Source organism: Heteronotia binoei, chromosome 20 (genome assembly GCF_032191835.1).
Source record: "Heteronotia binoei isolate CCM8104 ecotype False Entrance Well chromosome 20, APGP_CSIRO_Hbin_v1, whole genome shotgun sequence".
Lineage (NCBI taxonomy): Eukaryota > Metazoa > Chordata > Lepidosauria > Squamata > Gekkonidae > Heteronotia > Heteronotia binoei.
In genome coordinates, this window is record NC_083242.1 from 34,512,728 (window position 1) to 34,535,769 (window position 23,042).

The following is a 23,042-nucleotide window of genomic DNA, read 5'->3' on the forward strand; positions in this document are numbered from 1 at the left end:
TGGAGTCCCTCAGCCACAAAAAGTGAGATGCTATTGCATGTTATCTTCCCCGCTAGATGGAGTCCCTCAGCCACAAAAAGTGAGATGCTATTGCATGTTATCTTCCCCGCTAGATGGGAGTCCCTCAGCCCCAAAAAGTGAGATGCTATTGCATGTTATCTTCCCCGCTAGATGGAGTCCCTCAGCCACAAAAAGTGAGATGCTATTGCATGTTATCTTCCCCGCTAGATGGAGTCCCTCAGCCACCAAAAGTCAGATAGTATTGCATGTTACCTTCCCCGCTAGATGGAGTCCCCCAGTCACAAAAAGTGGGATGCTATTGCAGTCAACCACCACTGAGGATTGGAGAGTTGGTATTCTCTCGGGATGAACGTGGCCTTCATCTGTAGAACTGGCTTGAAATGACATCCGAACTGTCTGCCCCGTCATTATCTGGCAGACTTTCTATACATGCCAGGGAGACCACATGCCTTTCTTTTCCCGTAGGTCTCTCCTGGCAGCGAATACACCGAAGACTTTGAGGGGGCCCCTACCGGCAGCCCACCAGGCGGCCCCTACACCATGCTGGAGTTTGCCAAGAAGTATTTCCGAGAAGGGCAGAGGGCAAAGATGTGAGTGCGTGCGGACGGACATGGGGCCTGGAATCCTTTAGGGCTTGGTTGCAGTCGAGAAATCGGAGGCCGTCGTCTCAAGCTTGTTGTGTCAGAGTTCCTATCCTGAGACCGCAGTCCCCTCTGTAAGAGAAAAAGGAAATTCCGGGCTGCTGCCACCACGCCCACCCTCCTCTGCATACCAGTTAGTTAGAACACCCCTGCTATTGTTTACGTGCGTGATGGCATACCCTGGGATGGAAGAGAGGTGAGTGGAAGAGCCTGTGTCCCTTACCGCGGGCCATTGCAGCGTGTTGCAAACCCCCTGACTTGTGGCATCGGTCAGCTTTTGAAGACGTAAACGTTTTGGAGGTTGGGGCCCGATAGGTCAGGAATTATCTGTTCATAAAAGTAGGCCTGCGACCTTATCTGGGGGAGGTGTGGGGAGGAGAAGGCTGGGCTGACTGTCAAGAGTCAGAACCCTAGAGGTTTCTGGTTAATCTGGAAACCCCTCGAGGGACAACACAATTCCTCGTTACCCGCTGCAGATTCTTGGTTCTATGCCGGGGCAATTGTGTTTTCCCTTATCTTCAAGCTTTTGCATTTGCACCACTTTCTTTCCCATCATCTTTGATTTTGTTGTCTTAAGAATCTGCAGTGTGCGTGAAAGGGGTAGGTGTTAAATCCCGTACTTAAATCCTGCTAAGCCTCATGTAACGGCAAAGCACGCCACCCCCAATCCGCTCTATAAATACAGTGACTGTTTTGTGTGAATAGGACTGAGGTGGGATTTACTTTTGTACACCCCAGTAACCAAAATGGGAGGGACGGTGGCTCAATGGTAGAGCATCTGCTTGGTAAGCAGAAGGTCCCAGGTTCAATCCCCGGCATCTCCAACTAAAAAGGGTCCAGGCAAGTAGGCGTGAAAAACCTCAGCTTGAGACCCTGGAGAGCCATGAATGGGGCTGTGGCTCAGTGGTAGAGCATCTGCTTGGGAAGCAGAAGGTCCCAGGTTCAATCCCCGGCATCTCCAACTAAAATGGGTCCAGGCAAATAGGTGTGAATAACCTCAGCTTGAGACCTTGGAGAGCCATGAATGGGGCTGTGGCTCAGTGGTAGAGCATCTGCTTGATAAGCAGAAGGTCCCAGGTTCAATGCCCAGCATCTCCAACTCAAAAGGGTCCAGGCAAGTAGGCGTGAAAAACCTCAGCTTGAGACTCTGGAGAGCCGCTGCCAGTCTGAGTAAACAAGGCATCTTCATATGTTCATATATATGAGAATTGAAACCCATTCTAAAGTGGGACAGTGGCTCAGTGGCAGAGCATCTGCTTGGAAAGCAGAAGGTCCCAGGTTCAATCCCTGGCATCTCCAACTAAAAAGGGTCCAGGTGTGAAAAAGCTCAGCTTGAGACCCTGGAGAGCCGCTGCCAGTCTGAGTAGACAGTACTGACTTTGATGGACCGAGGATCTGATTCAGTATAAGGTAGCTTCATATGTTCGTATGTTCAAAACAACCTGCAGTTTTCAGAAGACTTATACATACACACTAATAAGTTTCAAGACCATACAGATAAGCTTTATTAGACAGAAGGCTTAATAATATATATATATAGAAAAGCAAAGCAATAGATAACATTAGTACAGTTTCAAAATATAAAGGTAAAGGTAAAGATTTTGAGCAGAAGTTGCTGATCTGCACTAAAGAGAGGAGACTGTCTCTATGCTGGTCATGCCAAACTAATTGGGACTTAGGATACATTTTGTTGGTTAGTCCCAACAGGGAAAAGGAAAGGTCCCCTGTGCAAGTACCAGTCGTTTCCGACTCTGAGGTGACGTTGCTTTCACGTTTTCACAGCAGATTTTTTACGGGGTGGTTTGCCATTGCCTTCCCCAGTCATCTACCCTTTCCCCCCAGCAAGCTGGGAACTCATTTTACCAACCTCGGAAGGATGGAAGGCTGAGTCAACCTTGAGCCGGCGACCTGAACCCAGCTTCCGCCAGGATCAAACTCAGGTTGTGAGCAGAGCTTAGGACTGCAGTACTGCAGCTTTACCACTCTGCACCACGGAGCTTTCGCGGGGCACAGTTTCAGAATACAGTTACACAGTTAGAATATAGACAAGCACAAAGCATATTTCCATTGTAAAGCATAATTCTATAGTTAAGCATAGTTCTACAGACAAGCATAGAGCATAGTTCTTATGAAAAGTCCAATAGGGACTACCTCCTGACATTGTGAAAGCAGCATCACCCCAGAGTCTAAAATGACTGGTGCTTGCACAGGGGACCTTTCCTTTTCCCTGTTGGAACTAACCAACAAAATTAGTTTGGCATGACCAGCACAGAGACAGTCTCCTGTCTCTAGTGAAGATCAGCAACTTCTGCTCAAAATCCCAGAGTTTTGAGCCTTCCCCTGGAAACTTTATCACTTATCTCTATCTTATTTGATTTATATGCATCAACTACATCCCAGAACTACCAGCTACCTAGATCCTCAGCCAAGCTGTTAGATGTTAGCAATAGGAATGCTTGATAGTCCTGAATAGCTTGGACACCTTGTTGCCAATTTCATAAGAGAATCAACCCCAAAAGAAATTCTGCCACAAGGACAACATACGTATTTTTCAGCTTCAAGAGGTGCAAACGTGTGCTGTTAAGGAAATCTGGGGCTGTTTTCGCACTGACCTTAATCAGCAGCGAGCCCCTCTTCACCGCGCAGGATCGGCGCGGATTTCGCACTAATTGCCGCGGAGCACCCGGAAGAGCCGGAAAGTCCCGCGGCTTTTGCAGCGCAAATGGAAACTGGTTTTTGGCGGTTTCCATTTGCGCCGCAAAAGCCGCGGGACTTTCGGGTGCTCCGCGGCAATTAGTGTGAAATCCGCGCCAATCCTGCGCGGTGAAGAGGGGTGTCGCTGCTGATTAAGGTCAGTGCGAAAACGCCCTGGGTTTCCAGTTGCGTGGATTGAAGCTAGACAATACGTGGCTTGGTCACATTCACACAAAATGGTGACCACTATCTCCCTTTACAAGTGCTGAAATTGTAAGAATCAAACGCTGTGGTTGTCCTGGCTGAACTCCCTTCCCTGTGCTCCAGTTTTAATTATTTATTTCCGACCGATTTCCCACTCGCCTTACGCCGCTCAGACGCTCCTCTTCTCAGCGGAGGTTTTGTCCGATTTCACACTATCTGCCCCGAGGCTGCAGCAAGCATCCGCATTTTCATGCAGCAAACAGAAACAGCTAAAAACCAATTTCTGTTTGCTGCACGAAAACGCCGACGCTTGCTGCAGCCCTGGGGCAGGTAGTGTGAAATCGGACAAAACCTCCGCTGAGAAGAGGAGCGTAAGGTGAGTGGGATATCAGTCTCCATGTCTGTTACCTTCTTTCTCAGAGCTGTAAAAGCACATTACCGCTGTGTGGAATGACAAATGTTTACGGGGAATAGTTAATAATAATAATAATAATAAATTTTTATTTATACCCCGCCCTCCCCACCGAAGCTGGCTCAGGGCGGCTTACAGGACATGGTGGGTCACACCATGATATAACAATAAATACAACATAACCGTTAAAATACATTTCCTAAAAACGGCGATTAGATTAAAATTTAAAATTTAAATTACAGTATAGATTAATGGTGCTACATTCTTAATATAGCTTATTGATGCGATGGTTCCATCTTAATAGGCCAGCTGGAAAAGGACGGTTCTGCAAGCCCTACGGACCTGCATTGCCCGGACCTCCTCTGGCAGCTGGTTCCACCATTGGGGTGCTGTTATCGAGAAGGCCCGCTCCCTTGTTACTTTCAGTTTGGCCTCCTTTGGCCCGGGGATTTTCAGTAGATTTTGTGAACTAGATCTCAGTGGTCTCTGGGGAACATATGGAGAAGGGGTTGCCAATCCCCAGGTGGGGGCAGGGGATCCCCCGGTTTGGAGGCCCTCCCCACACTTCAGGGTCGTCAGAAAGCGGGGGGAGGGGAGGGAAATGTCTGCTGAGAACTCTATTATTCCCTATGGAGATTTATTCCCATAGAAAATCATGAAGAATTAATCCACGGGTATCTGGGGCTCTGGGGGGGCTGTTATTTGGGGTAGAGGCACCAAATTTTCAGTATAGCATCTAGTGCCTCTCCCCAAAATACCCCTTCAAGTTTCAAAAAGATTGGACCAGGGGGTCCAATTCTATGAGCCCCAAAAGAAGGTGCCCCTATCCTTCATTATTTCCTATGGAAGGAAGGAATTGAAAAGGTGTGCCGTCCCTTTAAATGTGATGGCCAGAACTCTCTTTGAAGTTCAATTATGCTTGTCACAGCCTTGATCTTGGCTCCGCCCCTATGTCTCCTGGCTCCACCCCCAAAGTCTCCTGGCTCCACCCCCAAAGTCCCCAGATATTTCTTGAATTGGACTTGGCAACCCTATATGGAGAGAGACGGTCCCTAAGGTAGGCAGGTCCTCGGCCATATAGGGCTTTAAAGGTAATAACCAGCACCTTGTAACAGACTCAGTATACAATTGGCAGCCAGTGCAGCTTGCGCAGCCTAGGCCGCACATGTTCCCACCTAGGTAGACCCACTAGAAGTTGACCCAATCTTTGTTGAGGAAACACTATTTCTCAACTGGACCATACAATAAGGGTGTTTTTTGATGGAGCATAGAGGTTGGAGCTTTTTGCATGCCAAGAGCGGAAGCAGGCCTAGAATCCAAGGAAAGTAGGAAGGACTGTGAGTGGAGAGTATCTTCCCACAAACAAAGGTGGTGTTTACGTGTGACGTTCATTACAGGGACCCCAGCAAAGTAAAATCCAAGAAAGGCGTTGAATCGAAGGGTGTGGAAGATATCCTGAAATTCACCAAGGTAATCTCAGTTGATTTATCGGTAGCCGTTTACTTCTGCATGAATTTAGGAGTAGGAAGGTTTAAAAGATCCCATGGTAACATGCCTAGGGTTTCCAAGAAATAGCTATAGCATTAGGACCCAGTTGTCTTATTCTCTGTACCACCATGGCAGACTGTGAACAGAGGAAACCGCTGGCCTGATTTTTTTGCCCTGTAGCGGCCAGAAGGTGGTACTGTAGCTCCCAGAACAATCTAGCAAAGATCAAGTAACACAAGACAGTGTGGTGTAGTGGTTAGAGTGCAGGACTAGGATATGGGAGACCAGGGCTTTTTTGTAGCAGGAACTCCTTTGCATATTAGGCCACGCACCCCTGATGGAGCCTGTCCTCCAAGAGCTTACAGTAGGCCCTGTACTAACAGCCCTGTAAGTTCTTGGAGGATTGGCTCCATCACGGGGGGCATGGCCTAATATGCAAAGGAGTTCCTGCTACAAAAAAGGCCCTGCCTGTTTCTCCTCCTCCACAATCTTCAGATATACCGTATTTTTCGGTCCATAAGGCGCTCCGGACCATAGGACGCACCTTCCTCCTGGGGGGCGATCCGCTGCCTCTGCCTCCAATCCGGCGCTTCCCCCGCGCCTGCCTGCCTGGCTCCATCTTCTTCCAGCAAGCGCTGGGATCGCTCCCTCCGCCCTCCGATCCCAGCGCTTGCTTTAAACATCAGAGGTGGAGCCAGGCGGACAGACAAGGAGGAAGCACACTGCCCCCTCCGCAGCCGGCGCTTGCGAAGCCCTGGGTTTGCAGTGGGGCCACGTGGAGCGATCCCAGCGCTTGCCTGAAGAAGATGGAGCGAGGCAGGCAGGCGCGGGGGAAGCACCAGATCGGAGGCAGAGGCAGCGGATCGCCCCCCCCCCAGGTACGTACCTTAGGACCATAAGACGCACACACTTTTCTCCCCACTTTTTTTTGGGGGGGGGGCGTCTTATGGTCCGAAAAATACGGTAATTATTCATTTCCATCAAGGAGAATTTTGTATGTGTTTACTCTGTTGCAGTTTGACCCTTAGCGCTGTGATGCGGCTGCTGGGTCTATGCCTCTCTTGCCCAGCCTCCATTCCCTTTCTCTCCTCTCTACTCCTTCCAGTCCCCTATCCAAGAGTCGCTCATTGAATTCACAGACAGCAGCCTGAACAAAGTTGCAGCAGAGACCTTCCAAGGTGAGTTACCTGGATCTGGCTTTTCCCAGGAGATCTCCAGTGCAAGGTGTGGCTGATGGAAAATTTTATACTCTATAACCATGAAGACAGGAAGAGCCCCCATGGCACAGAGTGGTAAAGCTGCAGTACTGCAGTCGGAGTCCTCTGCTCACGACCTGAGTTCAATCCCAGCGGAAGCTGGTTCAGGTAGCCGGCTCCAGGTTGACTCAGCCTTCCATCCTTCCGAGGTCGGTAAAATGAGTACCCAGCTTGCTGGGGGGAAAGTGTAGATGACTGGGAAAGGCAATGACAAACCACCCCGTAAAATGTCTGCCATGAAAACATTGTGAAAGCAATGTCACCCCAGAGTCGAAAACAACTGATGCTTGCACAGGAGACTACTTTTACCTTTTTAACCATGAAGATAGATCTAACATTTTTAGAACTTTGGTTGACTTCAAAGCCTCTTGTCTACTCCAGAGGGTGAGCTCTAAAAAGCCTGATGTGTCTGGTTTGATCTAGGGGGGAAAGCCAAGTGTGGCAAGCACTGAATGGCTAGCACCAATGCTGTCACCAAAACAGGGAGGAACGGTGGCTCAGTAGTAGAGCATCTGCTTGGTAAGCAGAAGGAACCAGTTCAGTCTCCAGCATCTCCAACTAAAAAGGGTCCAGGCAAGTAGGCATAAAAAAACTCAGCTTGAGACCCTGGAGAACCACTGCCAATCTGAGCAGACAATACTGACTTTGATGGACTGAGCGTCTGATTCAGTATAGGAAAGGAAAGGAAAGGTGCCCTGTGCAAGCACCAGTCGTTTCTGACTCTGAGGTGACGTTGCTTTCATAGCGTTTTCACGGCAGACTTTTTACGGGGTGGTTTGCCATTGCCTTCCCTGGTCGTTACACTTTCCCCCAGCAAGCTGGGCACTCATTTTACCGACCTCGGAAGGATGGAAAGCTGAGTCAACCTCGGCCGGCTACCTGAACCAGCTTCTGCTGGAATCGAACTCAGGTCGTGATAAAAGGGCTCCAATTGCAGTACTGCAGCTTTACCACTCTGCGCCACGGGGCTCTCTCACTTGGTATGGCAGCTTCATATGTTCATATGTTCATGTTCACATCACAGCCCCTCCAGTCCTCAGAACAATTTTGTAAGCAAGGTCTAACAGCCTACCCAGGCATTCAGACCTCAGATAGAAAGAAATCACTCCCAACCATTGCTGCTGAGAATTTGAACACTGAGGCAAAGTACCAGAGAATTTGAACACTGCGGCAAAGTACCAGAGAATTTGAACACTGCGGCAAAGTACCAGAGAATTTGAACACTGCGGCAAAGTACCAGAGAATTTGAACACTGCGGCAAAGTCCCAGAGAATTTGAACACTGCGGCAAAGTACCAGAGAATTTGAACACTGCGGCAAAGTACCAGAGAATTTGAACACTGCGGCAAAGTACCAGAGAATTTGAACACTGCGGCAAAGTACCAGAGAATTTGAACACTGCGGCAAAGTACCAGAGAATTTGAACACTGCGGCAAAGTACCAGAGAATTTGAACACTGCGGCAAAGTACCAGAGAATTTGAACACTGCGGCAAAGTACCAGGGAATTTGAACACTGCGGCAAAGTACCAGGGAATTTGAACACTGCGGCAAAGTACCAGGGAATTTGAACACTGCGGCAAAGTACCAGAGAATTTGAACACTGTGGCAAAGTACCAGCGAATTTGAACACTGAGGCAAAGTACCAGCGAATTTGAACACTGAGGCAAAGTACCAGCGAATCTGAACACTGCGGCAAAGTACCAGCGAATCTGAACACTGCGGCAAAGTACCAGAGAATCTGAACACTGCGGCAAAGTACCAGAGAATTCGAACACTGCGGCAAAGTACCAGAGAATTTGAACACTGCGGCAAAGTACCAGAGAATTTGAACACTGAGGCAAAGTACCAGAGAATTTGAACACTGCGGCAAAGTACCAGAGAATTTGAACACTGCGGCAAAGTACCAGGGAATTTGAACACTGCGGCAAAGTACCAGGGAATTTGAACACTGCGGCAAAGTACCAGGGAATTTGAACACTGCGGCAAAGTACCAGAGAATTTGAACACTGTGGCAAAGTACCAGCGAATTTGAACACTGAGGCAAAGTACCAGCGAATTTGAACACTGAGGCAAAGTACCAGCGAATCTGAACACTGCGGCAAAGTACCAGCGAATCTGAAACACTGCGGCAAAGTACCAGAGAATCTGAACACTGCGGCAAAGTACCAGAGAATTCGAACACTGCGGCAAAGTACCAGAGAATTTGAACACTGCGCAAAGTACCAGAGAATTTGAACACTGAGGCAAAGTACCAGAGAATTTGAACACTGAGGCAAAGTCCCAGAGAATTTGAACACTGCGGCAAAGTCCCAGAGAATTTGAACACTGCGGCAAAGTACCAGAGAATTTGAACACTGCGGCAAAGTACCAGAGAATTTGAACACTGCGGCAAAGTACCAGAGAATTTGAACACTGCGGCAAAGTACCAGAGAATTTGAACACTGCGGCAAAGTACCAGAGAATTTGAACACTGCGGCAAAGTACCAGGGAATTTGAACACTGCGGCAAAGTACCAGGGAATTTGAACACTGCGGCAAAGTACCAGGGAATTTGAACACTGCGGCAAAGTACCAGAGAATTTGAACACTGTGGCAAAGTACCAGCGAATTTGAACACTGAGGCAAAGTACCAGCGAATTTGAACACTGAGGCAAAGTACCAGCGAATCTGAACACTGCGGCAAAGTACCAGCGAATCTGAACACTGCGGCAAAGTACCAGAGAATCTGAACACTGCGGCAAAGTACCAGAGAATTCGAACACTGCGGCAAAGTACCAGAGAATTTGAACACTGCGGCAAAGTACCAGAGAATTTGAACACTGAGGCAAAGTACCAGAGAATTTGAACACTGCGGCAAAGTCCCAGAGAATTTGAACACTGCGGCAAAGTCCCAGAGAATTTGAACACTGCGGCAAAGTCCCAGAGAATTTGAACACTGCGGCAAAGTACCAGAGAATTTGAACACTGTGGCAAAGTACCAGAGAATTTGAACACTGCGGCAAAGTACCAGAGAATTTGAACACTGCGGCAAAGTACCAGAGAATTTGAACACTGCGGCAAAGTACCAGAGAATTTGAACACTGCGGCAAAGTTCCAGAGAATTTGAACACTGCGGCAAAGTACCAGAGAATTTGAACACTGCGGCAAAGTTCCAGAGAATTTGAACACTGCGGCAAAGTACCAGAGAATTTGAACACTGCGGCAAAGTACCAGAGAATTTGAACACTGCGGCAAAGTACCAGAGAATTTGAACACTGCGGCAAAGTACCAGAGAATTTGAACACTGCGGCAAAGTACCAGAGAATTTGAACACTGCGGCAAAGTACCAGAGAATGTGAACACTGAGGCAGAGTACCAGAGAATGTGAACACTGCGGCAAAGTGAGCCACGGCTCTTCCCCACATAATTATGTGCATTGCTTTTTATGGTTTATTAAATCTATACCCCGCCCTCCCCGCTGAGGAAGGCTCAGGGCGGCTTGAGACTAACACATTAGTGCATCATCATAATAAAATCAATTAAAATTTAAAGCAGTTAAAACTGTTGGTGCTAATAACATTCTGGTGTTGTTCAGTTTCGATGGCGTCAGCATTTCCTGGATTCTTCCTGCTGCTCTAAGTCTCAAAGGTCAGCCGGAAGACAGCCGGAAGAGTGTGGTCTTACAGGCCCTGCGGAACTGGGTGAGGCCCCGCAAGGCTCTGACCTCCTCCGGCAGCTTTTAGAACTAAAAAGGTCTGCAGGCCGCAAGAGGCTACCTTGTACCCACTCGGGCCAGCTCCGAATTGTCCGTTCTGACCGCCGGCGGCTTTCCAAGTTCTCGGGAAGAAAAATAAAATTTCATTTCTGAAAAAAAATCCTTTCTAAAAAACAGAACGTGCCAGGGATTGAACCGGGGACCTTCTGAGTGCCATCCAATAGCGAAGAGGCACATTGGGAGGAGAGAAGAGCCGCGTTTGGAATTGTAGTTGGCCGATATAAACATTAGGGGACATACAGGAGAGCCAGTTTGGTGGAGTGGTTAAGTGTGCGAACTCTTATCTGGGAGAACCGGGTTTGATTCTCCACTCCTTTCCACTTGCAGCTGCCAGCATGGCCTTGGGTCAGCCATAGCTTTGGCAGAGGTTGTCCTTGAAAGGGCAGCTGCTGTGAGAGCCCTCTCCAGCCCCACCCACCTCACAGGGTGTCTGTTGTGGGGGAGGAAGGGAAAGGAGATTGTGAGGCGCTCTGAGACTCTTCAGAGTGGAGGGCGGGATATAAATCCAATATCATCTTTCTTTTTCTTCTTCTTCTTCTTCTTCTTCTTCTTCTTCTTCTTCTTCTTCTTCTTCTTCTTCTTCTTCTTCTTCTTCTTCTTCTTCTTCTTCTTCTTCTTCTTCTTCTTCTTCTCCTCCTCCTCCTCCTCCTCCTCCTCCTCCTCCTCCTCCTCCTCCTGCTTCTCCTTCTCCAGTTTGGTGTAGTGGTTAAGTGTGCGGACTCTTATCTGGGAGAACCAGGTTTGATTCTCCACTCCTCCACTTGCACCTGCTGGAATGGCCTTGGGTCAGCCATAGCTCTGGCAGAGGTTGTCCTTGAAAGGGCAGCTGCTGTGAGAGCCCTCTCCAGCCCCACCCACCTCACAGGGTGTCTGTTGTGGGGGAGGAAGGGAAAGGAGATTGTGAGCCGCTCTGAGACTCTTCAGAGTGGAGGGCGGGATTATAAATCCAATATCTTCTTCTTCTTCTTCTTCTTCTTCTTCAAGTGTAATGGTCATAACAGTCATATGGGAATTGTGGGTTTTCTCTCCATTTCTGTGCACGTGGGATTGTGACTGCAGTGTGCTTGGCAAAGCGGTCTCAGCTTCCCTGTTTGGTCTGATTTGGTCTGTTGGGGAAATCCTTCCCACCGCCTCTTGCTGGACTGCTGTTAGATTGTGGCTAATCTGACCCTCTGGGAGTGCCCAGGGGAACATTCCAACTGATTTGGGTACCTCCCCCTACAGGTGTGATGAAATTCATTGGGCGACCTTCCGCTCAAGGGCCAAGCAGAGCTAGACGTGGTCTGCTGTCTTCTGAAGGTAAGCCCAGTTTTCGACGCAGGCGTAAAATGAGCCCTCTGGAGCCGACTTTGCTCCACGTGGAAACCAAAGCGAACTGAACTCTTCATCCGGGGCTTAATCCACAAACATAAATTAGCTTAAAGCCAGCTTGACGGGCCTGGTCTCATATGAGGACATTCTGATTTGACGCCACAGTAAAAAAAAATATTGCATAAAACCATTGGCTATTGCAATTTCAATTCCAGCAACATACAGGTTAAAAGCAGTCAAGGACTCTAAGATGAACACGCTGGATTATTCAAAATCTTACTTACATACAGCAACCCCGTAGCCAGGCTCTAATAGTCCGGTTAACAACATCATTTCACTGTCTGCTGGAAATTGCCTTTGCCCTGATTTTACTAGCAGACAGAGCAAATTTGATGGTGATTGTTTCAGGGGTTGGTTTTGCACTAGAAGCTCAGTGGTAACTTAAAAGATGGGTTGGTTTGCCCTAGAAGCCCAGTGGTAACTTAAAAGATCAACAATATTTCCAGGGTAAAAGCTTTTCAAGCGTCAGGTATGAAGGCGATAGGGTTGCCAATCCCCAGGTGGGGGCAGGGGATCCTCCAGTTTGGAGGCCTTCCCCCCGCTTCAGGGTCATCAGAAAGCAGGTGGCGGCAGGGGAGGGAGGGAAATGTCTGATGGCACTCCATTATTCCCTATGGAGACCGATTCCTATAGGGTAGAATGGAGAATTGATCTGCAGGCCTCGGGGAGGGGGGCTGTTATTTGAGGTAGAGGCACCAAATTTTCAGCATAGCATCCGGAGCCTCTCCTCAAAATACCTTCCAGGTTTCAAAAAGATTGGACCTGGGGGTCCAGTTCTATGATCCCCCAAATAAGGTGCCCCTATTCTTCTTCATTTCCAGTGGAAGGCAGGCATTTAAAAGGTGTGCGGTCCCTTTAAATGTGATGGCCAGAACTCCCTTTGGAGTTCAATTATGCTTGTCACACCTTGGCTCCTGGCTTCACCAGTGTGTATGTATAAGTCTTCTGAAAACTGCAGGTTGTTTTGAACATACGAACAGCTGGTTATGAAAAGGCTGTAGGAGCAGTGCCCCCCCCCCCCATCACCCTCTGTGCCTCAGTCCACTCCACGCTTGTACTCTGTTAACCGGGAAGCTTGAGAAACAAGTCATTTTGGATTGAACTGCCAGGGATTAAGAACATAAGAACAAAAGAGAAGCCATGTTACATCAGGCCAATGGCCCATCCAGTCCAACACTCTGTGTCACATAAGAACATAAGAGAAGCCCTGTTGGATCAGGCCAGTGGCCCCTCCAGTCCAACACTCTGTGTCACATAAGAACATAAGAGAAGCCCTGTGGGATCAGGCCAATGGCCCATCCAGTCCAACACTCCGTGTCACATAAGAGAAGCCCTGTTGGATCAGGCCAGTGGCCCCTCCAGTCCAACACTCTGTGTCACATAAGAACATAAGAGAAGCCATGTCGGATCAGGCCAGTGGCCCATCCAGTCCAACACTCTGTGTCACAGAAGAACATAAAAGAAGCCATGTTGGATCAGGCCAGTGGCCCATCCAGTCCAACACTCTGTGTCACAGAAGAACATAAAAGAAGCCATGTTGGATCAGGCCAGTGGCCCCTCCAGTCCAACACTCTGTGTCACAGAAGAACATAAGAGAAGCCCTGTTGGATCAGGCCAGTGGCCCATCCAGTCCAACACTCTGTGTCACAGAAGAACATAAGAGAAGCCATGTCGGATCAGGCCAGTGGCCCATCCAGTCCAACACTCTGTGTCACAGAAGAACATAAAAGAAGCCATGTTGGATCAGGCCAATGGCCCATCCAGTCCAACATTCTGTGTCCCATAAGAACATACGAGAAGCCATGTTGGATCAGGCCAATGGCCCATCCAGTCCAACACTCTGTGTCACACAGTGGCCAAAAATTTATATTTATATATATTTATATATATATATATATAATATATATATATATATATACACACACACACACACACATATATACACATATATATACACACTGTAGCTAATAGCCACTGACGGACCTCTGCTCCATATTTTTATCTAACCCCCTCTTGAAGGTGGCTATGCTTGTAGCCGCCACCACCTCCTGTGGCAGTGAATTCCACATGTTAATCACCCTTTGGGCGAAGAAGGACTTCCTTTTGAACTGTTTCACTGTTTTAAATGGTCTAAATTGATGTACTTTTTAAAGCATTGTTGTAAATTGATGTATTTGAAAACCAAACTTTATGTTAGATTTTAATATGTTGTGAGCCGCCTGAGCCGCTTCGGCGGGAAGGGCGGGATATAAATTGAAATAAGCTGAAACTGAACCTTCTGAGTGCTGTCCATAAGAACATAAGAACATAAGAGAAGCCATGTTGGATCAGGCCAACGGCCCATCAAGTCCAACACACTGTGTCACACAGTGGCAAAAAAATTTATATACACACATACACTGTGCCTAATAGCCACTGATGGACCTGTGCTCCATATATTTATCTAAACCCTTCTTGAAGGTGGCTATACTTGTGGCCGCCACCACCTCCTGTGGCAGTGAATTCCACATGTTAATCACCCTTTGGGTGAAGAAGTACTTCCTTTTATCCGTTTTAACCTGTCTGCTCAGCAATTTCATCGAATGCCCACGAGTTCTTGTATTGTGAGAAAGGGAGAAAAGTACTTCTTTCTCTACTTTCTCCATCCCATGCATTATCTGTAAACCTCTATCATGTCACCCCGCAGTCGACGTTTCTCCAAGCTAAAGAGTCCCAAGCGTTTCAACCTTTCTTCATAGGGAGAGTGCTCTAGCCCTTTAATCATTCTAGTTGCCCTTCTCTGTACTTTCTCCAATGCTATAATATCCTTTTTGAGGTGCGGCGACCAGAACTGCACACAGTACTCCAAATGAGACCGCACCATCGATTTATACAGGGGCATTATGATACTGGCTGATTTGTTTTCAATTCCCTTCCTAATAATTCCCAGCATGGCGTTGGCCTTTTTTTATTGCAGACGCACACTGTCTTGACATTTTCAGTGAGTTATCTACCACAACCCCAAGATCTCTCTCTTGGTCAGTCTCTGCCAGTTCACACCCCATCAACTTGTATTTGTAGCTGGGATTCTTGGCCCCAATGTGCATTACTTTGCACTTGGCCACATTGAACCGCATCTGCCACGTTGACGCCCACTCACCCAGCCTCAACAGATTTCTTTGGAGTTCCTCACAATCCTCTCTGGTTCTCACCACCCTGAACAATTTAGTGTCATCCGCAAACTTGGCCACTTCACTGCTCGCTCCCAACTCTAAATCATTTATGAACAAGTTAAAGAGCATGGGACCCAGTACCGAGCCCTGCGGCACCCCACTGCTTACCGTCCTCCACTGCGAAGACTGCCCATTTATACTGACTCTCTGCTTCCTATTACTAAGCCAGTTTTTGATCCACAAGAGGACCTGTCCTTTTACTCCATGACTCTCAAGTTTTCTAAGAGACCTTTGATGAGGAACTTTATCAAAAGCTTTCTGGAAGGTCAAGGTAAACAACATCTATCGGGTCGCCTTTGTCCACATGTTTGTTCACCCCCTCAAAGAAATGTAACAGGTTAGTGAGGCAAGATCTTCCCTTGCAGAATCCCATGCTGAGTCTTCCTCAATAACCCGTGTTCATCAATGTGCCTACTCATTCTGTCCTTGATAATGGTTTCTACCAACTTTCCCGGTATTGAAGTCAGACTGACTGGCCTGTAATTTCCCAGATCTCCTCTGGAACCCTTTTTAAAGATGGGGGTGACATTTGCTACCTTCCAGTCCTCAGGAACGGAGGCAGATTTCAATGAAAGATTACAGATTTTTGTTAGAAGATCCACAAGTTCAACTTTGAGTTCTTTCAGAACTCTCGGATGTATGCCATCCGGACCCGGTGACTTATTAGTTTTTAATTTGTCTATCAGTTGTAGGACCTCCTCTTTTGTCCCCTCAATCTGACTCAGGTCTTTCAACACCCCTTCCAAAATTAGTGGTTCTGGGGAGGGCAAAAAGTTCTCGTCTTCCACAGTGAAGACGGAGGCAAAAAATTCATTTAGCTTCTCAGCCATTTCCCCATCCTCCTTCAGTGATCCTTTTACCCCATGGTCATCCAAGGGGCCCCACTGCCTCCCTGGCTGGTTTCCTGCTTCTAATATATTTGAAGAAAGTTTTATTGTTTTATTGTCCAATAGCCACTGCCCCCTTCTCTCCTCCAGCTTTGTGGAGAATACGAGGTGATCAGAGACGAGGTTTATTGCCAGATCATGAAGCAGATCACGGACAACTCCAGCACCAAGACGTACGTGAGTCTCTCATTTTGGCAGGAAGACTAAAGATGCGAGAAAGGGCAAGCCAGGTGCCTAACGGCCTAACGGCCGGGGAAAGGGTGAAGTAGGACGGAAGGGCACCCTCCTCACTGATAGCCAAAGGGGTACAGCAGATATAGGACCCGTCTAGGAGTGGCACTGGATCGATTCTCTGGTGTCACCTGATCTCCAGGACCAAGAGGTCGCAACATCCTATGTCAAACTGAAATGAACTCCCTCCTCTGACCAGTGGCCCAATTTGTGCCACGGTCACAGCCGGCGCATGGGAGTTGGCAAAATAGGTGGCCACCTGAGGCGCCACCTCACCGCAAAGGCAGGAGACGGGAAGGTGCCTTCTCCCTGTCCCCACTCACGCAGACCTGAACGTCTCTTGCCCAGCCCTCTCCCAATTCAAAGGGAACCGGGAATTCTGCTCTGGTAAGACCTCACCTGGAGTCTTGTGGGCACCATATTTTAAGAAGATAGAGACAAGCCGGAACAGGTCCAGAGGAGGGCGATGAAGATGGCGAGGGGTCTGGAGACCAAGTCCTATGAGGAAAGCTGAAGGAGCTGGGGATGTTTCGCCTGGAGGGGAGGCGGCTGAGAGGTGATAGGATCACCATCTTCAAGGACTTGAATGGCTGTCATATTGAGAAGGGTGTGGAATTGTTTTCTGTGGCCCCGGAAGGTAGGACCAGAACCAATGGGTTGAAATTAAATCAAAAGAATTTCCGGCTCAACATTAGGAAGAACGTCCTGACTGTTAGAGCGGTTCCTCAGTGGAACAGGCTTCCTCGGGAGGTGGTGGGCTCTCCTTCCTTGTAGGTTTTTAAACAGAGGCTAGATGGCCATCTGACAGCAATGAAGATCCTATGAATTTGGGGGGAGTTTCCTGCATTGTGCAGGGGGTTGGACCAGATGACCCTGGAGGTCCCTTCCAACTCTATGATTCTATGTTTCTATGGGAAGAGGCTGCGTCATTCTTTCTTGGGAAGAAAGGAGGCAGCCTCTTTCTGGGTCCCTCTGAAGCAGGAGAGGGGCATGCGAGTGGTGGGGCGGGCTGAGCTGCACATTCTCGAAGAAAGAACATGTGGCCCGTCTCTCGCCTGGCCCTCTCGCCCTTCAGAGGGACCCGGAAAGAGGCCACCTCCTTCTTTCTTCCCTTTGAAGCGGGAGAGGGACGGGCTGAGCATTCGCATGGAGCGCGCACAGCCCAATGATGTCATTGCTGGTGACATCATTGGGCTGCGCACGCTTTGTGCGCATGAGAAGGGCCTGGGGGGGGGCACGGGGTTTGTCCTGGGGCTCCAAAATCCCTAATGCTGGGCCTGGCCACGGTGCAAGTATCTGTACTAGATCTGTTGGATTCCTCCTCTGAGGCTGTGTTGCCTGGGCCCTCCAAAGGGTTTCTTTCTGCCGTGTTCTCCAGTAGAACACGGCACTTGAGCCCGAAAGATTCTACAAACCCTAATGATGTTACCAGCCGTGAAAACCTGAACTCTTTGGTTTCTTCTGTGTTTGGTGTAAGCAGGATTTAGAGGGGGAGGTGATGTTCTGAGCTTGCCTCCAGTTTGGCATAGTGGTGAAGTGTGCGGACTCTCATCTGGGAGAACGGGGTTTGATTCCCTGCTCCTCCACTTGCAGCTGCTGGAATGGCCTTGGGTCAGCCATCGGTCCTTGCAGGAGTTGTCCTTGAAAGGGCAGCTTGTGGGAGAGCTCTCTCAGCCCCCACCTACCTCACAGGGTGTCCGTTGTGGGGGAGGAAAGTGAAGGAGATTGTGAGCCGCTCTGAGACTCTGAGTTTTGGAGTGGAGAGCGGGGTATAAATCCAGTATCTTCTATCTTCTTCTCCTGATTGTTGATAAGCATGTAATATACAGTCTGTTCTCCATGGAACGTTGTGTGTTTTGTGTAGGGACAGCTGCCAGAAAGGGTGGAGGCTGCTCTACATCCTGAGTGCTTATTACAGATGCTCTGAGGTCCTCAAACCTTACCTTCTGTGGTTCCTCCAGGACGTCTGCAACGATCCCACTTTGCATTTTCAAGGTGAGGCTTCAGAAGACTGGACCAAAACGGCACCAGAATGTTGGACCAAAAGGGCCCTCTGTCAGAAAGCAAAACTTACCAGTGTATCAGCAATTATATTTCAAGTTGTTGGTTTTTTTTTTTTAATTGCCATGAACCTGGTCTGAAAAAAAAGACAGGAGGACAGCAGGGAATGCATTGGATTGCCAACCTTACCTAGCTTATCTGTTAAAGCTGAGTGAAGAAATAAATGGTGGAGGAAAGGCTCGCATGACCTCCCTCTCCCTCTGATTTGTCTGACATCCATCAGGCATCGCCAGGGCCTGTGAACAGAACCTGCGGAAGACCTTCCAGTTTGGGGGCAGGTGTGGATTCCCCGGTAACATGGAGCTCAAAGCCATGGTGGTGAGTGCACTGAAAACAAATTTTTGGACTGGACATACTGTCGGGGCAGTCCATTGCCAGCCAGTCACCTAGGACAGGGGTGGCCAAACTACAGCTCAGGAGCTACATGTGGCTCTTTCACACATATTGTGTGGCTCTTGAAGCCCCCACTGCCCTGTCGGCTGGCTTGGAGAAGGAATTTCTCTCTTTAAATCACTTCTCCAAGCCAAGCCAGTCAACAGCTTGAAGAAGGCATTTAAAGTTACTTTATTTCCACCTCTCCCTCTCTCCATCTATTTTCCTTCCTTCCTTCCTTCCTTCCTTCCTTCCTTCCTTCCTTCCTTCCTTCCTTCCTTCCTTCCTTCCTTCCTTCCTTCCTTCCTTCCTTCCTTCCTTCCTTCCTTCCTTCCTTCCCTTTCCCCATTGTGGAGAAACGCCATTTTAGGCAGTGGTGGTGCTTCATTTGGCAGGGGTCAGTAAATCCCTCAGCCGGCTTTGTAGCCTTCCCCTCACTCCCCCCCTCCCTTCCAGAGCCAAACCAACAACGCTAGGGGGAAAATCTCCTAGAGAGGCAGGAAGTGCTGTTGTTCCTTGCATGTGTTAGGCAGGAAGAGAAGCCAGATTTGAACTGGGGCTCGAGCGAGCATGTGGTGAGCAATGGGGGCTCCTGCCGGGGAGGCCCCCAGGCAGGCGGACTAAGTAAGTAATTCACAAGACAGGGCAAGTTTAGATCAGGGCCAGCAGGATGTGTTTATAATCAACTTTTCTTTGTTATGCTGTGTGCTGTGCTGTGCTAATTTTGTAGATGCAACTGTTTTTGTTTTGTTTTTCTTTCCCTATCCTTTTCCCTTTTAAATAAATGTTTTTTCTGTTTTAAATGCTGGCAGTCAAACTCTGTACCACATAGATCCCCAGACCGCTTTAGACCACGCTGTTTTTGAGAAGGGGGCCCCGAGGAAGGGGAAGGCATGCAGTTGGATAAGGAGCCAATCCTCCAGGGGTGCCCCAAAGAAGCGCTGAGGTCTCTGTGAAACCCAAGTGCAGGGTGGCAGAGGACCTGGAGGCCTAGCCTCATAGCTGGAGAGGGGGATTGGGAGTCCTGTTCCTCTCAATCTGAACCCCGGGACTGAGCAGGTGGTGGCAGCGCGCCCAAGGGGCAGGAGGAGAAATAGCTCCCTCCAGGAGTTGGCGACTCAATAGGGAGCTGACGGGACCGGGGCTGAAGGCAGAATCGGGCCGGTTCCGCCACACCCATCTTATCTTCCTCCCTCCTTGTCTTGTGACTCTCAAACATCTGATGTTTATTCTATGTGGCTCTTATGTTAAGCAAGTTTGGCCACCCCTGTGCATTTACAGTTACAGTTGCTTTCTTTCCATCTCTCCTTCCCACCTTTTCACCTCCCTTCCTTATCTTACCGTTCTTGAACATCTGGTGCTCATGTCTTGCGGCTCTCAAACATCTGGCATTTATTCTACGTGGCTCTTCTGTTAAGCGAGTTCGGCCACCCCTGGCCCAGAGAGTTGGGCTCCCCCTAGCTAGTGTTTCTGGGAAAGGCAATGGCAAACCACCCCGTACAAAGTCTGAGTTGGAAACGACTGCTGCTTGCACAGGGGACCATCGTTACCTTTTTCTTCAGCTAGAGTTTGAGGGACCACATTGCCCAGATCCTGGGGGGCTCAGCCATCTTCCTTTCTGGGGCTTGGTACTGCAGATTCAGAAGCTACACCCGGCTTCAACCCAGCCATTCTTTTTGCTTCACATGCTTTGATTGTTCTTTCCCCTGGACCGCCTCCACAGTCACTCATGATGCCCAAATTTCACTTTCTGTTTCCCTTCCCTGTAAAGGCCGGTAGGAGCTCGAAGCGCCAGCTGGTCCTCTTGCCGGGGGGGATTGAGAAGCACCTGAAGATCAAAACGTGTTCGGTGAGTAGGGGCTGCGCTGGACTGGCCCTTGCTCTTCCCGGGAAAGGCCCGGGTGGGAGGTTGCCCCTTTGGCACTGTAGGCAAGGCATCTAAAGTTAAAGTTGCTTTCTTTCCACCCCCCCTCCTTCCTTCCTCCCTCCTTCCCTCCCTCCTTCCTCCCTCCCTCCCTCCCTCCCTTCCTCCCTCCCTCCCTTCCTCCCTTCCTTCCTTCCCTCCTTCCTTCCTCTGTCCTTCCCTCTTTCCTTCCTTCCTTCCTTCCTTCCTTCCTTCCTTCCTTCCTTCCTTCCTTCCTCCCTTCCTTCCTTCCCTCCTTCCTTCCTTCCTTCCTTCCCTCTTTCCTTCCTTCCTTCCTTCCTTCCTTCCTTCCTTCCTTCCTTCCTTCCTTCCTTCCTTCCCTCCCTCCCTCCCTCCCTCCCTCCCTCCCTCCATCCTTCCTCCCTCCCTCCCTCCTTCCTTCCTTCCCTCCTTCCTTCCTTCCTTCCCTCCTTCCTTCCTCCCTCTGTCCTTCCCTCTTTCCTTCCTTCCTTCCTTCCTTCCCTCCCTCCTTCCTCCCTTCTTCCCTCTTTCCTTCCTTCCTTCCTTCCTTCCTTCCTTCCTTCCTTCCTTCCTTCCTTCCTTTCCTTCCCTCCCTCCCTCCCTCCTTCCTTCCTCCCTCCCTCCCTCCCTCCCTCTTTCTTTCCTTCCTTCCTTCCCTCTTTCCTTCCTTCCTTCCTTTTCTCCTTCCTCCCTCCCTCCCTCCTTCCTTCCCTCCCTCCTTCCTCCCTCCCTCCTTCCTTCCTTCCTCGCTCCCTCCCTCCCTCTTTCCTTCCTTCCTTCCTTCCCTCTTTCCTTCCTTCCTTCCTTCCCTCTTTCCTTCCTTCCTTCCTTCCCTCCTTCCTTCCTTCCCTCCTTCCTTCCTTCCTTCCCTCCTTCCTTCCCTCCCTCTCTCCCTCCCTCCCTCCTTCCTTCCTTCCTTCCTTCCTTCCTTCCTTCCTTCCTTCCTTCCTTCCTTCCCTCCCTCCCTCCTCTTTCCTTCCTTCCCTCCCTCCCTCTTTCCTTCCTTCCTTCCTTCCCCCCCTCCTTCCTTCCTCCCTCCCTCCCTACCCCTCCCTCTTTTCATATCTTGCAGCTCTCAAGTATCTGACATTCATGTCTTGTGGCTCTCAGACATCTGGTGTTTCTTCTATGTGGCTCTTACATTAAGGACGTTTGGCCACCCTTGCCATATAGGGTTTTAAAGATCAACACCTGCACCTTGAAATGTGGCTGTAAAAAAATTGGGAGCCGGTGTGGGTGGGCCAACATGGTCCCCAAGACTCACTCCAGTCAACACCCTGACAGCAGCATTGCTGCACTGATTGAAGTCTCCGAACAGTCCTCAAGGGCAGCCCTACATGGAGCACATTGCAGTAGTCTAACCTCAATTGCTTTTTTTTTCAGCACCCAGCCTCTGGAACAGTTCTAAGTCGTTGAAAAGTTTGAATGATGTTGCATTTCGAAATTGGATTGGCTAGCCTTTCAAAAAACATGCCGTGATTTTGCTCTCCCCTCCCTGTCTTTCTAGGTTGCCCTAGATGTGATCGAGGAGATCTGCTACGAAATGGGACTCCATCGGCCTGAAGCCTTCAATGAATATATCATCTTTGCCGTTACCAGTCAAAGTGAGTCCACCCCTCTTTTTGAGCCAATCCTCCAAGAGCTGACAGGGCGCTTAGCACTGGAGGATTGGTTACTTCAGGGGGGTGCAGCCTAATATGCAAAGGAGTTCCTGCTACAAAAAAAGCCCCATGTACATGAAACAAATGGATAAATCCAAATAGGTCTGTGCTTGCTCACCTCCACAGATCAGAACGTCCGGCCTTTGAACAAGAAGGAATACATCCTCGATGTGGTCATGGAAATGGAACAAGTGGACAGCGACTACATGTTCTGGTACCGGCGGGTCATTTGGAGCCAGCCGCTGAAATTCGACAATGAGTTGTATGTAACCATGCACTACAACCAGGTGAGGTCTTTTGGACCAGGTGGGGCAGGGAGGGGACGTTTATTGGGATACTGGGTTAATATAGCAGAGTTTTGTCCAGTTGTAGAAACATGAGGAGGAGGAGGAGAAGATGATGATGACGATGAGAGCCAGTTTAGTGTAGTGGTTAAGTGTGCGGACTCTTATCTGGGAGAACCAGGTTTGATTCCCCACTCCTCCACTTGCATCTGCTGGAATGGCCTTGGGTCAGCCGGAGCTCTCTTATCTGGGAGAACTGGGTTTGATTCCCGACTCCTCCACTTGCACCTGCTGGAATGGCCTTGGGTTAGCCATAGCTCTCTTATCTGGGAGAACCGGGTTTGATTCCCCACTCCTCCACTTGCAGCTGCTGGAATGGCCTTGGGTCAGCCAGAGCTCTCTTATCTGGGAGAACTGGGTTTGATTCCCCACTCCTCCACTTGCAGCTGCTGGAATGGCCTTGGGTCAGCCAGAGCTCTCTTATCTGGGAGAACCGGGTTTGATTCCCCACTCCTCCACTTGCAGCTGCTGGAATGGCCTTGGGTCAGCCATAGCTCTGGCAGAGGTTGTCCTTGAAAGGGCAGCTGCTGTGAGAGCCCTCTCCAGCCC

At 49.2% G+C, this 23,042-nt stretch overlaps 1 protein-coding gene and 1 long non-coding RNA gene across 2 annotated transcripts in view; both read left to right on the top strand.

Annotated features, from left to right (window-relative positions):
• Positions 1–480: 480 nt before the first annotated feature.
• Positions 481–6,641, top strand: LOC132588540 (uncharacterized). The gene is made up of 3 exons (XR_009556510.1): positions 481–858; positions 5,370–5,442; positions 6,566–6,641. It is a non-coding gene; the product is annotated as an uncharacterized LOC132588540 (long non-coding RNA).
• Positions 6,642–16,023: 9,382 nt separating this feature from the next.
• Positions 16,024–23,042, top strand: part of LOC132588283 (unconventional myosin-XV-like) — a 9,126-nt gene continuing 2,107 nt past the window's right edge. The window contains exons 1-6 of the mRNA XM_060260645.1: positions 16,024–16,112; positions 18,035–18,165; positions 18,455–18,549; positions 20,375–20,452; positions 21,996–22,092; positions 22,276–22,436. Of these exons, the coding sequence (XP_060116628.1) occupies positions 16,078–16,112; positions 18,035–18,165; positions 18,455–18,549; positions 20,375–20,452; positions 21,996–22,092; positions 22,276–22,436 (597 nt within the window). The 5' untranslated portion in view covers positions 16,024–16,077. The remainder of the gene's footprint in view (positions 16,113–18,034; positions 18,166–18,454; positions 18,550–20,374; positions 20,453–21,995; positions 22,093–22,275; positions 22,437–23,042) is intronic.